Source organism: Dermacentor andersoni, chromosome 3, assembly GCF_023375885.2.
Source record: "Dermacentor andersoni chromosome 3, qqDerAnde1_hic_scaffold, whole genome shotgun sequence".
Lineage (NCBI taxonomy): Eukaryota > Metazoa > Arthropoda > Arachnida > Ixodida > Ixodidae > Dermacentor > Dermacentor andersoni.
This window is the reverse complement of record NC_092816.1, coordinates 32,003,888-32,022,275: the sequence shown is the minus strand read 5'-3', so window position 1 is coordinate 32,022,275 and position 18,388 is coordinate 32,003,888. Positions and strand designations below refer to the sequence as shown.

Genomic DNA, 18,388 nt, shown 5'->3' with positions numbered 1-18,388 from the left:
CGGCGGCGTTTCGATGGGGGCGAAATGCGATAACACCCGCTTACTTAGATTTAGGTGCACGTTAAAGAACCCCAGGTAGCCCGAATTTCCAGAGTCCCTGACTACGGCGTGCCTCATAATCAGATCGTAGTTTTGGCACGTAAACCCCTAATTTTTTTTTCGGATTGTATGGCGCAGACGGAACAACCACAAAAAAAAAGACAAGATGACACAGAAGCGCATTGTGGACTAACTCCACTGTGGACCGTTTGTGTTCTTTTGTAGGACCAGCGGTTTACGCCCCTAAACTATAGCGGTTACATAATCTGTATTGCCAATCAGTCTTTATCGTCATTCTGTCATCACGCCGTCGTTTTCATTCTTACATTGTCATTCCATCGTCGCCATGGTCGTTCCATAATATGTCTTTATTGCCAGTCAGTCGTCGTCGTCATGGCCATTGTGTCGTGATCACGCCGTCATCTTCATCCCAAACTTGTCATTCTACCGTCCTCGTTCCATCCTTGCTATTCTGCCGTCGTCGCTCCATCGTCGTCATCACGTTGGCGTCCTCCCATCGTCGTCGTTCCGCCTTCCTTCCATAATGTAAGTCTTTATTGCCAATCAATCGCTGTCGTCATCGTCATTTTATCATCACACCGTCGTCTTCATTCCTAAATAGTCATTCTATCGTCGTCGTTCCACCGTTGTCAATCTGCCGTCGTCATTCCATAATCGTCATGACGTCGTCGTTCCACCTTAGTTCCATAATCTAAATGTCTTTATTGCCAATCGGTCATCGTCATTCTGCCGCCAACGCGCTGTTTTCATTCCTAAATAGTTGTTCTAGCGTCGTTCCATCGATATGATTGCCGTCGTCATACCATCGTCGTCGTTCCGCGTTCGTTGCATAATCTAAGTCTTTATTGCCAATCAATCGTCATCGTCATTCTGTCATCATCACGCCGTCGTCTTCACTCCTAAATAGTCATTCTATTGTCATCGTTACGTAGTCGTCATTCTTCACTGTTTTCGCGATGGCAGCGCCACTACTCATCTTCGCTGCAAGAACATCTTGGCTATTAATAACTTGTTTCGGTTTAGTCTAATGGTGTTGTTGCATAAACAAATAACAAATCAACTATCTATTAATTTCATTGATTCTGAGCTTTTAAAAAATGCCAACTGTACCAGGTTGGCTGCTCGCAATCTTTTGCTCCCTAAGGTTTCTACTAATTACGGTAAATCATCTTCACCCTCCTGTGCGGTCACATTATAGAATCATTTGCCCATGTTTCTAAAATCCAAAGTTTATTTATTTTCATTCACTAATTCAGTAAAATATTATTTAATTTTTTTATGTTCGCGCCTCTTTAGTTGTACTCTTTTTCTTTCAGGCGTTCTTGTTTATCTCATCCCGTTTCTTTTTATTCCATTTCTCATCATCATCATCATCATCATCATCATTTATTTTTCCTTAAGGACCCCTGTCGGGGTATTACATAAGGGGGGTTACAGAAGATAAGGATAGAAACAAAGATATGGTTACAATTTCTTACAAGACTCAGCCTGTGGATTCGCATTAAAACAAACAAAAAAAAGCCAAGAGGCACACTGAATAGAATGCAAAAGCAAATCAGCAGAGCAGTCACAATGTGAGACAGCAATCGCAAAAGAATGAAGGCACAGTACGGTCATTATAAGGTTAGGGTTTAAGGTGATCAGTAAGCAGCTGCTTGAAGATAATGGGGTTGCGCTCATTGACAACTCTATCTGGTAAATTGTTCCACTCTATAATGGCGCTAGGTAATATATCGGTTCTGTTGTCCGCATTGCTGTTAATTCTTTCAATATTTATGCGTTATCTTCACCGAGAGTCCCGTTGCAGTCTTCTACTTTAGGACCCTCGTCTGTGTATGTTATATGCTGTAATTAAGTGACGATGTAATAATAATAATAATAATAATAATAATAATAATAATAATAATAATAATAATAATAATAATAATTAATAATAATAATAATAATAATAATAATAATAATAATAATAATAATAATAATATAGTAATTGAATAAAATTGCTGGCTCTCCCGCAATCGAGAGTAGATGTAAACATGAAATGGCTACCGGCAAAGCAGATTGGAGATGATACACCGCACCACGCCATACTGTACACTGGTCCATATGGGCGCAATAGTTTCCTGTCACAGGCAGAACCTCATTGCAAGTATCGTCTCGGTCAAACGGCCATTCGCGGCGCGTCGTACGCTACTGGCGTGGACGCTGCCGGACGCTACCGGCGCTGCCGGTGCTCCGGACTCGCCGCGCGCACCTCACGGACCGCTGGCGTTGAAAAGAGCACAGGCAACTCTACCGACACGTGCTGGCTGCCTGGATCACCGATCTTCTCACCAAGATATCAAAGGACCAACATCGGCTTCGTTCTCTGTCGCCCACCGTCGCTCCCATCGCCTTGTGTCTCAACGCCAAAAAATGACAATCAAGTGTATAGTGCCCTGTATCTGCCTTTTGAACGTCGCTATTGGAAACGACAGCTAAAACGTACTAGAAGTTAAAGCTCGAGTGATATTGTGAACAAACATTTGGAAGAACTCGGAAGCAATATTTTTTGTAGCTTGTTCGGGAAGTAGCTATACACGATTATATAGTAGCTATATAATCCTGACTTGGAGCTTACCACTGTCGTTGAAAATAAAAGCGCACAATTATTGCACTCTACCGGTGCTAACGTATGAGTCACGAGCTTGGAGGTTAACAAAGAAGCTCGAGAACAAGTTAAGGACCACGCAAAGGCCGATGAAACGAAAAATGCTAGGCGTAACGTTAAGAGACGGGAAGACAGCGCTGTGGATCATAGAGCAAACGGGGTTAATCGATATTGCAGTTGACATTAAGAGAGGAAAGGGGAGCTGAACAGGCCATGTGATGAGTAGGACAGATAACCGGTGGACCATTAGAGTTGAAGAATGGGTACCAAGAGAAGGGAAGCGCGGTTGAGCACGGCAGAAAATTAGGTGGGGTGATGAAAATACGAAATGGCGCAAGTTGGAATCCGGAATAACTGGTGATCGCTGGGAGAGGCCTTCGTCCTACAGTAAAAATAGACATGATGATGATGATGATGATGATGATGATGATGATGAAGCTTAGATAGTTACAAAATTTAACGTATTAACATAAAGATCTAACTTGGTGGCACCTCTATCCCATTCGTCGAGGAGAGGTCGGCGCGTGCTCGTGGTGTGTGAGGGAATCGCATGTAGCGCAGCGAGTAGCGCTCTGGTCTGTCTACTTCTTCGCCATCTAGTTGCGCTAAATGAATATTTCCTTAGCAAGGAAATTTGTTCAATTATCCGTTTGTATGCCCAGCCCATTTTGCTGCGCTTTGGCGTGTGGCTTTTTCTGAAGGTGGCATGCATTGCGGTGTTCGCGGCGAAATGCATTGGTAAGTCCGAGGGGGAGAAAGAAGAAAGCCATATTCGAGTATTCTAAGGTTGCGTCCCCTGAAAATCAGTTTGTGAGATGAATCCGAATTCGGAAAAATTTTACCGGCTAGTGTTTTTCGGATTTATCCGAAAACGCGCAGAAGCGTATGTACGAGTGACATCGTAATGTGGACTGCGAGTTAATTTTGATTATCTGGGATCCCTCGAAGCGGTGTGATGTAATTGGCGCATACCGAGTGCATAATAGACAAACGAACAACCGGTAGCATTCGATATAGTGTCGATCTAATGATCTTAAATGACACATTCACCATATTGCAGTAAGGTATGCGTACTTTACCCATATCACTCAATTTACAGGAGCAGGACGAGCTTGAAGAACTCAAGAACGAATTACAATTGCTAAACATCAAGATCAAGGTAAGCACTGTTGTCTTTTGTCTTGCTTTACATATACGTTACAATATATATATATATATATATTGCTGTGCCATCTGTACAGTTTGTCTTCCCTTTTAGCAAGTATCCAACTCTTCGACTGCGTTTGTGATATTGGCCTTTTAAGTCATAGTGCTCCTTATGGATGTTTCTTAAAGTGCGTAAGCGCCAAAACGCTCGTCATTGCTTTTGTTCGTTTTTTTTTTCTGCATCTCGTGTAATTTGTGCGTGCTAACATGACAATGAATTTTTTTGCAAAAGCTGAGGACAGAAGTTGGCAACATTTTCAAATCAACTCGAATCAATCAATCTACTATCGATCAGCCGACGTAAGCAGCGCTGAGCGTTTTGGACCTTGACGAGCGTTGTGTGTATTACCTTGACATTTTGGCAACATCCCTCTGTTCTTTTTGTGCAGCTCTCTGCAGTTGGGATTTGTCGCAAAAATGGATGAATTGGTGAACGAATCAATAAGTTCAATTTACTGTCAGCATTGCGTAGCTGCATACTGCCATCTTCAATCGTGCTTTCGGATTATTTACTTGTGTGCAGCGTGTCTGTGTATACCTCTGCACGCGAAGAATCCCCAGTAAAGTTACGTTTAAGCGCCCTTTCTCTGTTCAAGACGTGCTTAGCTTTCAAAACTCTAAGGCTTACTCGTGGGCAGTGACTTATTGATCTGTTTTCTCTGAACAACATTTTATGTACAGTGCTCAGCGATTGAAACGTGCTACCAGACAACATGGCGGCCGGCGCTTTTTGCGCCAACGGTGATCTCTGCGTGATCGCTGAGAAAGCCGAATGCAGTTACGATGCATCAAAAAGATACTCGCTTTCATGTGATACAAAAGTGCATCATCTCAGTGTCACTAGCGCCGACCGGTGGCGCAAGGATGTACCGGCCGCCATGTTGTCCGAGTATCGCGTTTCAATCGCTGAGCACTGTATATCGTGAAAGAAAGTGAGGTGTGCAAACGCGGACACAAGAGAAAAGAAACGGACAACACAAACGCCGACTATCAACTGAAGGGCGCACTGAGGCCGCAAAAAAGAAAATATAGAAGCAAAACTTACCTGCGCATGCTCAGGTATAGTGGCGCCACCTGACAATCAGGCCCACGTGCGGGCACACGCGAGAGGTAACTGTTTAGGCATTTCATTTCTTCTTAATGCCACTCAATCGAAGGCTGGCTCACACATGCGCTTCCGCTATACTATTCATACGCCAGGCCTCGATCATTAGACGCGTTTACTCGTTCTTGTGCCAGTATAAAACAGCGCATTCACCGAAATTTGGCATGCATTTACAGTCTCGACGGTGCAAATAAAGATTAGATGACGATGTGCTCCGTTAACGACCTTTTAACTTCCGGTAATCTCTGATTAACACAACGGCCTGTCTGCCCTACGTAGAAGCGGCCGTAACTAAAAGGAACGCTATATACTACACCAGTACAGCAATCCGTGAATTTTTTCGTGCGTGTGTTTTACGAAGCAAATGCCTGTCCTCTTTTTGTCTTTTACCTGCTCATTCTTTCTCTGCACGGCGGGACAAAGCTTACCTAGCTTACTGGCAGCCGTAAGAACAAGAGAGAGAGAGAGAGAAGTTTAATGATACGAAATGCCGAGAGGTCGGCCTGAGGTATATTCCTCTAGCCAGCTACTCGGCATTGGGGGAAGAGGGAAAGAAAGAGGGAAGAAAGAGGTGCATGATGGGTGACGATGACGATAGAAGGAAGATGTAGAACATATGGCAAGCAATGTTAACACCGTACCTACGAGTACTTCCCACTTTCCTTAGCCTGTGCGACAAGGAATAGATGTATGGAATACCTAGAACTCCTTTCTTATTGTTTTCTGCAACTATGTCCTAACTTGACCAAATCGTGGACTTTTCTAAGCGTTCAGCGACAGTGGCTACTGCAACGCGAGAATTATCATTATTATTAGTAGTAGTAGTAATGGTAGTAGTAATTTCATCATCATTATTATATCCTCACCTGCTTCAAATTCATCGTAAGATCACCAGGTAGCAGACCTTTCAACGTTCGACCTTATTTTTATTGATCTTGACATTTTTCATACGTCTCTGCCATTGTTTGCTAACGAGCTTCGGATCGTGTTGTATGTTATATAGTAACCTTCCTGCATTGTTCAAGCCTATATACTTCTCCTTTTTCTTGTGAAGCTACCTTGGGGCATCTTGTGCAGTGGCGTAGCAACAGAGGGGGGGGGGGGGGGGGCTCGTGGGCCCCGGGTGCACGGGGCCATCAGTGGGGGGGGGGGGGGGGGTCATATACGTCTGACGACACCCGAAAATTGTCAATATCCTCGCCTTCCTCGACTACACCCGGGGGGGGGGGGGGGTGACAGAAGAGCTAAGGGCCCCGGTTGCTAGACGACCTCGCTACGCCACTGATCTTTTGGAATGTAAACTATTCTTTTTTATGGTAGAATTTTTATACTTAATCTGTTTGTTTTCTCGTATTATATCCAATTCTTTCTTTTTCTTATCTTTTACCAACGTTTTAAAAGTTACATGTGAAACAATTTTTAAAGAGTTTTTTTTTTTACTTAATTTTTGTTACTCTATAACATGCGCCAGCATTCGGACTTTGGGGTTGTTCCTGGGCGCGTTAAATAAGCACTTGATTGATTAATTCATTAATTCATTGTAATATGACGGCAGCGTCACGGCAGCTTTGTGACGTCACGCTGTGCGCACGGCGTGGCGGGTGGCTTATGTGTTCTGAAGACTTGATGACGAGAACACGGAGAGGGTTCTGGGGCCAAAAGGGAGGCTGCACGCACTTTCGCTGAAGCCACGGGACTGGAAAGCGGGCCTGACGGCGGCTGTGCGAGAGACCGCGCTCGAAAGGAGACAACCCTAGCGAGTGACGTCACGAGCCCATTTGGGCTTCCGTTTACATAAAGCCCTTTCCCCGCGACTGCGCAGCCGGAGAGAACGCGGTCGGCGAGGCGCATCCAAGTCTAAACAACCGTAGGACAAACAAAAGATGGCTGGGGTGAAGGCAGGAGTGCATGTAGGATAGGCAGAAAATAACCTCACGAGGCCGAAGGCGCGGTAGAATTAAAAAAAAATAATAATTAATAAAAGAACCGGAGCTTTCTCTACTGCACGGCTGTTCGACGCGTTCAGAGGCTGACTTTCAAGGAGATTCCTTTTTAACGTCACGAAGCTGGAGCTTGGGGCAATGTTGAAATCAAGGCGACGATAGGTGTACTGTAATCGGGAATGGATCATGACCAAAGGTGAAGGTGAACAGCGACCGCAGCGCCTTTGGTGTAAACACGACACATGTAATGGAGCCGAAACGTCTTATTTTTATTTCGTTATTTCTTCGTTTTCTTTTCTTTTTTGTGTTTGTAGCCAGCGTTATACTTTTATACTTTCGACACTGAGGCAATGTCATTGGCAGATGTGTCGACCGCGCAAAATATACAGGTACGCTAAGTATGCTTTCTATTAGTGATAAGAAAATGCTCATTTATGAAGCACGGCGCTATCAGCCTGCTGTTCAAAGTGGGCACGGCATGGGAGCATGCAGCGAATATATATTTTTGAATGCTCAATACAGCGCACAAAACTGAAGAGCGCGAGCTTGGACGACACTTTGGTATTCTGTAATCAGCTGTCAGTGAGGCTATGACGTCACTGTGTGTGTGTGACGTCACACACGTATGCGCACAAAAAAGATCTACGCTGTTTCCTAGATCAAATTAGAGCAAGCAATAACGTCATTAGTGTCGTAATATTGGCGAAAAAGGAGTCGAGGATACAACCCATAATACAATAGAGAAGGAAAAGTAACCTATGCAAGTTTCACTCTCTTCTACCTTTTCGTTTCATACCTGTAGTTACTAATACCTGCGCTCTTTCTACAACCACCCGATTCGTGGCTTATGTATGCTCCATCATGGGCGTGTGCCATGTTTGAAGGGATACTGAGATTATATTTTCGGCAATTCATTTTATATTATTTGCCTTAAATGAAGGTCCTAGAGCTCTAAACCCTAGATGGTGACAAGCCTCGGCGCGTCGTAAAATATTTAGTACAGTAGCTGTACCACAGCCAGTTTCGGCTTCGTTTCTCAGGAGGATACTGTGTCGTGACCGAGCGAGTGTCAATAAGTCGAAATGTCCTGCTACCCCGTATCCTCCCGGAAATGAAACGAAACTAGCTGTAGAAAAGCTGGTATATTAAATTAATGTCACTCTCAGGCTTGTTACGACTCTTTCTAGGACTTAGAAGTACCGGACTTTCACCTAACGAAATAAATAGATATTCGAAAATATAATCTCGGTACCTCTTTAAGAATCATCCCCAACCTGGAGTTTGGACAACAACAACAAGAATCTCAGAGCTTGCCTTTATTGTTCCTGCAACCTTCATGCATGATTGCAGGAAGGACAACAAGCGGCCGCGGACAAAACCTTCCAGGAAGCGCTCAAGGACATCGAGAAAGAGGCCAAGTTCCGGATCAAGCAACGTCGCATCCTCAAGGGACACATCTCCAAAGTGACCACGGCTCATTTCTGCGGGGACAGCAAGTACGCCTAAAGTGTAGTAACGCACCGACGCACTATAGTCTTATTGCGATATGTAGTGTAAACGCATGTTGCATGTGTGTGAAGGGCGGTACTCGAACGGGGCCGTTGCCTGAAGTTAGTCGTAACGCCAGGCCTGTGTGATGCCGGCTTTATACACACTATATACTGTCATGGACGTTCCTTGTATAGTGTATATATATTGCCACAGACTCCAGGCTGCTCTGTATTCATATAACCTTGTTCTTTCGTAGAACTAAAGACTAGAGAGCGTACTAAAGTCAGTAACACTTCGACTTCTCTTGGCCCAGTTGTGAATCCTGGACTCTTCAGGTGGGTTGTTTACAAAAAATGAATTCACGCTCAATGTAAGGTCTATAAGATGCTTATAGACAGCGGAGAACTGTCATTCAGAAATAAACTGGAGACTCGCTTTCTGGAAAAAAGTAAAAACCGAATCCCTGAACTTTATGTACATACATCGAACCTCTGATAAATTCCGCTACACACAGTTTATACTTTCCCAGCCCATTGTTCTTTTCCACGCGCGATTTGACGATTTTCATGCACCCGCATAGTTAAACACCTACCTCCATCCAAGACAAGGGTCTCAGACTATGTCCACTCAAATCGGAGCTGCTCCTCTATCGCCCGCGCCGCCGGCCCAAGCCTATCGGCTAATCGTGCGAATGTGAGGAAATACTCCTGCATACGCAAGACGGCTCCTGTATTCCCCGAGTCCCGAATATACGCATCCTCGGCATGCATATAGCAGCCAACGGGCAAGGTTACAGCCTCTACCCGCCTGACAGAGCGATTACTCGCATTGTTCGTGAATGTAAGATCTGGTGACGTGTCTTTTGAAACACTATTACTGGTGCGTGTGGGGAGATCTGGCTGTGTAAGCTGGTATAGGTCGGACCTTTCCACTAGGTCCGCTAGTATTATTCCTTTGGGGTTCTCTCTGCTACAGGCCCAGTTAGCGTGCTGTGAATTAAAGTATCCCAGAAATATAAGTTTGTCCTTTCCTTTAAGAAGGCCCACTGAGTGCACTAGTATATTCTCGAAGTCGGCGTGCTCTTCTCTGGGAGGGCTATACACATTGACTATTACCGTTTTCGGCCGGCAGCGTTTTCGAGGCCAGACCGTGCTTACGTGATGTTGGATGGGCTCGTTCCCTGCATAGCTAATTCTCAGCGCCAGATCATTCTTTGCGAAAGTCGCTATTTGTGGGTACTCCGGGTTCTTGTAGCACACGTAGCCCTTCAGATTTACCTGGTGTTTGCCTACCTCCTGTACGCATATACTATCTGGAGGGACTGGAGACGATTCAATAAATTTTCTGGAATTTGCGAGCTTTTTCCGCAGTGAGCAGCAATTTCACTGCCGCATTTCCACTTGTTCGGTCTTTTACTGTTGCTGCGTCTAGCCATGATTGGTGTTCTCGTAATCTGGTCTTGCTTCTTTCGGTTGTCCGGTGGGAGCACCCGGGCTTTCACTAGTTCTCTTGCGAGGGATCTGCGTCTGACTTAGGTCGCTGATAGTGCGTTTCATCTGACCTAGTTTGGTAAAGACAACCTGCATCTATTGTACGAGTTACGCTAGCGGCACTGTTTGTGGTTGCTGCGTTGTCATGGGCAGCACAACCGGTGCGTTCGCCAGGCCTGACGTGTTGCCCGATTCCTTTAAAAGTAGTGCATCGAGGCGTGCCATCCTAGACTTAACCTCCTCTAATTCTGTTTTGAGTTGTCTGTTCTCGTCTACTGCCCTTCTGTATTCAGGGTGTTGCGTGATCGGTGGTGTAACAGGTGTATGTTTGGCAGTGGGAGATACGACTTGCACCCACAGCTTACTTGATTCGCCTGTGGCTTGCTCTGTGCCAGAGATGCCCCAGGTGACTTGCTTCTCGGATGGGCTTTCGCCTTCGTGTTCTCCTGTGTGGTTGGTCCTGGCCTCAACGTGGACCTTCGATGCTGCTGCCCCGGTTGTCCGTGCTCCATGCGGTTGCTCGATCGTGTGTGAGTTCTCGAGAGGCTCCTATGGGTCGCACTTCGTCCGTACGCCCATTCCAATTCTTCGTCCTATGAGGAGAACCAGCGAGGGGCTGGCTTTTGTGGTTTCTTGGGTGGTTTCGCTGCCTGGTTAGATGGTCCCCAGACTAAATTTCGCTTGTAGGGGTACAGTTGTGGGTTACTTCTCGGTTGCGCACTCCGCAGGTACGGCACGTGGGCAAATCTGGTTGCGGGCACACGTCCATGCGGTGGCCAACTTCCCCACACGCTCAGCAGAACTGGACCGTGTTACGAAAAGGAATACACTCCTTCTCACTTCCTCTGTAGTAAATGTATCTCGGTAGGACGTCTCAGAAGAACGTAAGGCCAGCACTCTGAGTCTCCCAACATCCGGGCCTCTACAAGCTCGACGCCCTGGGTGCGAAAACGGATGCTCGCTTTGAGAGTCTCAGACAATGTGTGCAGCTCTATACCGTAGATAACCTTTCCTGGTTCCTTCACCTGGCGTGACGTAGACATTGACTGGGTACGGTCTTCCATTGATCTTCAAAGACGTGACGCCTCTTATCGCCATTGCTGTGGTCCTATCCGGGGTCGACGCTAGTACTATGTTGTAACCCGACCGGATGCGGAGAATGAACTGGTCCCACCTGATTTCTCCTTGGCAGCTAGGCCTCCACTATTGCGTCGGAAAGCTTTTGGCTGGTCACCTTCCCCAGTGGCAGTCCCTGGTGAGGTAGAAAGACCACTTTCAGATCGTCCTTGGTTAGGGGTGCGTGCCTGCGTCTAGTGGGCCGACCCCGGCGTTTTGGCTGGTTCTCCGCTGTATGCATGCTGTCCGCGGAGAAGTCCCCTCTTCACCTTTGCCTGTTTCTTCCCTGCTCTGAGCGATCGGGATATCTGCCAACCCTCTTCTGCGCGGGTCAGCCTCCGTTTGGGTGGGAAAATGCGCGCTGGCGTGCGCGGACGCAATGGTGCAATTCCCGGGCGGTCGTTCGAACATCGCCCCGGTTTTGGGCGGCAAAGTCCATAACCTCTTCGCTCGAAACCAATGCGGGTTGTTGAGCCATTGGATGCGATTGCGGAGTCGAGGTCATAGCCGTCAGGGTAACTGCAACGAAGTCGCGGTTGGCGTCTTGGGGCGCGCGTCCCCCGGCGTCGCCGCCGCACCCCTATACTCGAGTTGGCGGAGGCGTTACATGGGCGAAGTGACAAATGGCCGCGAAATCGTGAAAGATGGTCCGCTTTCAGTGAAAGTTGTATCCACCGACGCCGGAGCACTTCCCCTTCAAGCAGGTGGCAATCTCCGGACGGTTTCAGGGAATGAACCACCCGAAAATGGAGATCATGCGGAGGTAGATGTGCTCGCGTCTGCACTGGTCGGCGTCCATAGGAGCGTCCCCTGGATGCGCAAGGAGCCTCGCAACTCGAACGCATGTCCCTGACAGCCACGGGTCGGTACATCCTGCAGAAACTCAACTTCAATTACCACGTCCAACACGGTCAGAAACAGGGAATTCCACCCGACATCAGCGACATGCTGATCGTCACCCGTATACCTCGAAGCATGCACCCCGAGCACAACGGGGGCCGACGCCAGACCCATGCCAAGGCACTGCTGCGCTTCTTTGGTGGGAAGAGGCCTACGCGCTTCGCGGACGCGGCAGAGTACAGACGAAAACACTGGTACACGGCGGTAGTCGTGGACGTTAACTCACGGCTTACGCACGCATGTAGTGTCAGCACGGAATGCCCAGAAACAGCGGAAGAGGTTGCGATTGCGCTCGAGCTTGCCGAACCCCTCTGCGAGGTAGCTCTTAGCGACTCACAATCCGCAGTTCGTAACTTCTCGCGGGGGCGCATTTACTCCGAAGCTCTCGCCTAAAGAAAGCTGGTCGACAGCGCTTCGACAGCACTGCGATCATGTGGTTCCCAGCGCACGTCGCCACCCCCCGACGAGGGCCCCCTTAACTTGAACGAGGTAGCACACAGATCTGCGCGAGAAATGACCCGCCGCGCAGATTCGGAGACCCCCTCTTCGAGTTCGGACCTCCTCGTGCGAAACACGCGAGAACGCTTAGTCAAATACAATGACATGTGCAGTTTACCTTAAATCTTCTCACGCTATTAAATCTTAAAAGTGGAAAACAATGATGAAACCTGAAAGTGGTGAAATTCTACTGGCGCGGCTCTTTACGGGCAGCGTAGTAGCGCCTGCGCGCTGTCACTACAGGCGCTACATAGCGTGTTAAAGCTTTTAAATGTGCCCGAAATTTTGTCGCACCCGCTTTGCTCGCGTCCAACCTTCGGGCGAAACCGCCATTTTGTTATTGAAAAACAAATATTTTTGCGACTGTTTTTCCGACTGCTCGACCTTTCAGTCATGCGAGTCGCGACAGAGTGCAGCTCACAGCACATGGCGTGTGACAAGCTCGCTGCGGGCAGCCCGCTTTGCTCAATGGCGCACAGAGAAAGCACGCGGGAGACACGGTAACGCTCCGCTGCGCGCGCATGCCGACTCACGCGCGTCTCGCTCGAGGTGCGCTGCGAAGTCGACGTACATAAAACAGCGGCGACAAGAACCGGGCGGCGCTGTGGTATGGCCCACGGTGGTAACGGGCTCTTGATACGAGCGAGAATAAATGCCACTTACAGCTCAAGAAGTCCAGGAACAGGTCTCCTCTATAATCATTCCTTTCTCAAATACACACTAAAAAAAAAGGCGCAGTACTAATCCGTCTAGCACAGACACTTACGCTAGACAACGATGCTATCCGACATATAACATTGAGAGCAGACCGGATAAGTCGGTGTGTCAGGCATGTGGCAGAACACGATCCACACATCCGAACTCGCTTAGAACATACTCACCTATAGCCGCCGTATACAGCTGAGAGCGCTCGACTGCACCATGGCAAGAGCTACTCTCGTCACTGCTGGTGGCACACACGCCAACGGTTCCACACGACACTGGACTCGGCACTATGACCGGGCGACCCAGCTGGACTCATAAAGCGGCGGCTCGTTTAAAGCGAGCCGTTTAAAAATAGTTTTTCTCTTACTCTAGTTTATATATATATAAAGCTCTCGAACATGAGTAGTGCGAACGAAACAACACAAAGCATGCAGGCAGCGACGAGCGCTACTATGCCAGCTGGTTTTAATTATTGCAGCTTAATCAGCACTACTTCACTTCACTTGCGCATGAATACACTATGCAAAAGAGGCGAGGCGGGCAGACAGGACACAAGAGAAGAGAAGTGGACAACACGAATGCCGACTATCAACTGAAGGGAGCACTGAGGTGAAAAAAGAAAGACACAAAACTCATCTGCGCAAGCTCTGGAATGATATCACCACGTGTCAGTCGGGTACATGTGCCGGTCTACGTGAGAGATAGATGTTAAGGCACTTAATCTCTTCCTTATGTAAAGTAATCGAAGGTTGACTCACGGCGCGCACTTCCACCATTGTAGGTATGCCGTGCCTCTCCCATAAGACGCGTACCTTCATTCTTGTGCATGTACAATATCGCGCATTCATCTAACTATGGCGTGCAGTTACAATCTTGGTAATGAAGGGAAAGATTAGAAGCCGATCCACCAGTTAACGAGCTTTTATGTTCCATTAGCCTCTGAGCGATACATTGCCCCGTTTGCCCTACGTAGAACCGGCCACAGTTGAGTACTAGAAGCTTAGAAAGGTGAGGCCTTACTTATAATGAATCCTTACCAACTAGCTCAGCTTTCTGTCGTTCTACGCATGAATACCACACACACAAGAGACTTCGACACAGCAACAAGCCGAGTAACAAATTTGACATCAATCATTACACCACCGCAAAAAAGCGACATAATAAAAGCGACGATAACTTTGTTTTTAAAGCACGAAATTCGTCGTTTGCTCAATATTTCAGGAAGGCGGTGTCAGGATCACTGGATGGCAAACTCATCATCTGGGATGTCTTCACGGGAAACAAAGTAAGTGAAGCATTGCTCAATCCTACGTCCCTTCATCCCGGATTTCCCGGCAACTCAGAGCGCGGGATTATTATTAAAAAATTTTGAAACAGCGATAGAGGCACGCGGGGCCGGTCATCAAGATAATCACATATACTGGCCACAGATAAGCCTTTGCAGTGCACTTTGCAGGAGCAGAGATACAAGGTGTCTAGTACGTGTCCCCATGCAATGAAAAATAACTCCTATCCTACATTATGTCTAATTCGCAGCGAGAACTAATAGGTCAAAGGCAAAGGCACGAGGAGAGACAAGACACAGCGCTGACTTTATCACGGGCCCAGTGAGTGATGTCTTCTCTTCTCTTGCCTTTGCCTTTGTCCTAGTAGTTCGCGCTCTGACTTAGCCATGCTTCCATACCAACACGCGCGTTTTCCGCTTCTGACCGGCCTTACAGTGCTCCCTCTCAAGAATTCCTTGCATTGTTATGACAATTTAGACCTTGCAAATGTACGCCTTCTCAGAAGAGTTTCTTGGTGGGAGAAAAAGTATATAATGGCATGAAGATAGAAAGATTACCGTACACAGGGGAAAGAGGAGGAGGAGTACAGAAATATGAAGGCAAGGGAGGGTCACAGTCGAAAGTGGGCACAAAGGCGAGCCAGCATGTGCATGTTGTTAACAGGAACAGGCACCTCTCTCTTAATAAAAAAATATTACACAGACGAGAACTCTCAGTTTTGTGTTTCGATGTGAGCGATCGATTGCTGTACACATTTTCGCATGCCTAAACTACTAAGGACGAAACGCCAGACGTCTGCCGGCACATATATATATATATATATATATATATATATATATATATATATATATATAATGTGTGTGTGTGTGTGTGCGCGTGTGTCCTGGTGTCTCAGAGTTCTTGACGCTTCAGTAAAGACATACAGCAGAACTCGCGTCTGATAAGAGCAGGCCACGTGGAAGCTAGGAGAGGCGTGCTAACACTCGGTTGACGCTTATGAGGACGTCTCCTCCGTCTCAAACTGTGTGGGTGGGAGATATAAATTAACGTTCAACAGCGCAAGGCTATCGCCTCGCTTCCATTTGAACGTATGGACGCACTCTTAAAATGTTTTCGTTTATCGAGTAGGCAGGTGGGTATAAGCATGAGACATGTTTACCTATATACCTTATCAAGGTGTTCATCGTATATGTCGCCATCTCGAAATGTGCGCACCAATGTTCCTCAAGATAATGAGGTCCAGTTGTTGCTACGTATCTGTTTGGTTCTTCGGTTTCCGATTAAGTTGTGCGCGCTTTGCAAAGCTCCTTTGAATGGGTGTTAATGCCCGTGACCTCGTTATTTGTTAGAACGTCAGATCCTGACTCGGTTGGCCAATGGGCTGGATTCCCGTTTTAAACAACAGCACAACAGTTTCCTTTTGAATTTGCTTGATTATTCGATTGTCAATCACTAAGTTTACCCTATAAGGATCAATACAACTGGTTGACTCTGCCTATGGGCATATCAATTATACCCTATTCTCACGAATATCACACGTTTTCTTCTTTGTTTAATAGAAATTTCTGGCCTCGGAACGCGCTTAATTATGTTCAGGTGCGTGACATGAGTATAACGCAGTTCTTTTTTCTTCCTTTTTTTCCTTACATTTTCTTTTTTTTTCTCCCCTGTTCGCCGTGCCCGCTGCCACTTCACCTCGCGCAAGAGCGGCAACTTGGAAATTTCCAATGTGCATTTTGAGTTGTATTTCTTCTGATGCTGTTTGTGCCGTATCAGTGTGGTTACGGCGGCGTACTAATTGCAACCTTGAGCAAGAAGTTAGGCGCTGTTGTGCAAGCACGTCCAGCGAACGGCCTTTGAAGTCGCGTAGTGCATCACCACGCCATCCATAAAAGCCTATATCATGTTCGATTGTGTCGCGAGCTGTTCGTCCAATAACCACATCGGATTTCACGGATGACGACACCGTTCTCGCCTACAGAAACAAAGACGTCAGCACTCGTACTTTCCCTTTATGTTGCGACGGCAGTTCGCAGTAACGATGAATAAAACTGTGGGCATCTGCTTTTATGCGTTGTTTCCTGTTTCATTGTGACGTTATAATCGTAACATATTTGTTTCTTTTCCTGAAACACCGAAAGTCTCCCGCCGCGTTATATTCGTGCTCGCGTTATTTACGTGCAGACAGAGCAACTGTAAAGTGAGATCAATAGAACATTGAGCTCTAGTCCCGTTTCTTATCTCTCCGCGACCTCTTCGCATCGCGGCCAAGCTAACCCTAGGTGCGCCTGCTGTGTTTCTCGCGACGCAGATGCGCGTTATCCCGCTGCGCTCCAGCTGGGTGATGGCGTGTGCTTACGACGAGCAAGGTAATTACGTGGCCGTCGGAGGCATGGACAACATGTGCACAATCTACGACCTGCGTGGCACCAGCGCCAAGGTGCGACGCGAGCTGACCGGCATGGACGGATACTTGTCCAGCGTACGCTTCCTCGGAGACTCGCAGGTCATCACCGGCTCCGGGGACACATGCGTGTGAGTGTGGGCCTTGATTTTGCACGCGATAGCACGCCGTTTCGGACACACGTGTCCGCACGTACCATTTGGGTTTCTTTAAAGCTGGTTTCTCCACAAAAACAAACTTTATAAGGTGAAGCCTACTTCAGTAAGTTTGGAAGTATCTATACGTATACATGGTGAATGTACATCTCCGGGCTGGGAGTGGCGCCTCACACCGGCAAAAACGCCGAGAGCAAGTGGGGCTATACTAATCCAGGTGCAACCAAATTAGGAAGACCCACTAACCTCAATATAGGAGGAGAACAAGACACTCCCTCACGAGAACAGGAATTGGCCTCCCTGGTGCAGTATTCGGCCACTCCCTCACAAATGACTCATTCGATTAACCAATGGCCCTTGTCCCCACCAGCTGCGGAGCAGCTGACCAAGGCAGTGGTCAGACATGTAACGCAGCAGAGTGTGCGAAGAATCTCTGGACCCGGACAGGCTGCCAATGAAAACTGACCCTTGCAACGTTTGACAACCGAACCCTCTCGAGTGAGGCTAGCCTAGCAGGACTCTTTGAGGAACTATCAGGCATTGTTTGGGATATCATTGGCCTTAGTAAAGTTAGAACTGGTGAGGCTTATACAGTACTGGCAAATGGCCACGTCCTTTGCTATAGAGGACTAGCAGATAAGAAGCAGTTCGGAGTAGGATTCCTAATCCATAAAGACATAGCAGGCAACATTGACGAATTCTACAGCATTAATGAAAGTGTAGCTGTAGTCGTAATCAAACTTAATAAGGTAGTACAAGCCTACGCTCCAAAATCCAGTCACGACGATGAAGAAATAGAACAGTTTTATGTAGATGTTGAATTAGCGATGTTAAAAGTGCAAACTCAGTATACTGTAGTCATGGGCGACTTCAATGCAAAAGTAATGAAAAAGCAGGCTGGTGAACTAGCAATCGGCAACTACCGCGTCGATTCGAGGATTGCTAGAGAAGAGATGTTAGTAGAATTCGCGGAAAGGCATAAGCTTCGAATAATGAACACCTTCTTCAAGAAGTGTTGGAACAAAAAGTGGACCTGGAAAAGCCCTAATGGTGAAACAAGAAATGAAATTGATTTCATATTTTCTGCTGATCCCAGCATAGTGCAGGATGTAGAAGTGTTCGGTAAAGTAAAGTTCAGTGATCATAGGTTACTGATTCACCTTAATTTGAAGAGAGAAAGAGTAAAATTGGTCAAGAAGAAACAGGTCAACCTAGAGGCAGTAAGGGTAAAAGCAGACAAATTCAGGCTGGTACTTGCAAACAAATATGCAGTCTTAGAACAGAGAGATGAAGATGACACAGAAGTAATGAATGAAACCGTAACTAGGCTGGCTTCAGAGGCAGAAATTGAAGTGGTAGCAAGGTACCCAGGCAACCAGTAG

General features: G+C 47.0%; 1 protein-coding gene across 3 annotated transcripts in view; it reads left to right on the top strand.

Moving 5' to 3' along the window:
• The window catches only part of LOC126520866 (guanine nucleotide-binding protein subunit beta-2-like), a 40,538-nt gene that overhangs the window by 5,549 nt on the left and 16,601 nt on the right, over nucleotides 1-18,388 (top strand). For all 3 annotated transcript variants that reach the window (XR_008609908.2, XM_050169666.3, XM_055064929.2), the window contains exons 2-5: nucleotides 3,807-3,866; nucleotides 8,312-8,457; nucleotides 14,383-14,446; nucleotides 16,759-16,982. Coding sequence is in view for 2 of the 3 variants with exons in the window: in XM_050169666.3 (XP_050025623.1) it covers nucleotides 3,807-3,866; nucleotides 8,312-8,457; nucleotides 14,383-14,446; nucleotides 16,759-16,982 (494 nt within the window). In the remaining variant the exon portion in view is untranslated. The remainder of the gene's footprint in view (nucleotides 1-3,806; nucleotides 3,867-8,311; nucleotides 8,458-14,382; nucleotides 14,447-16,758; nucleotides 16,983-18,388) is intronic.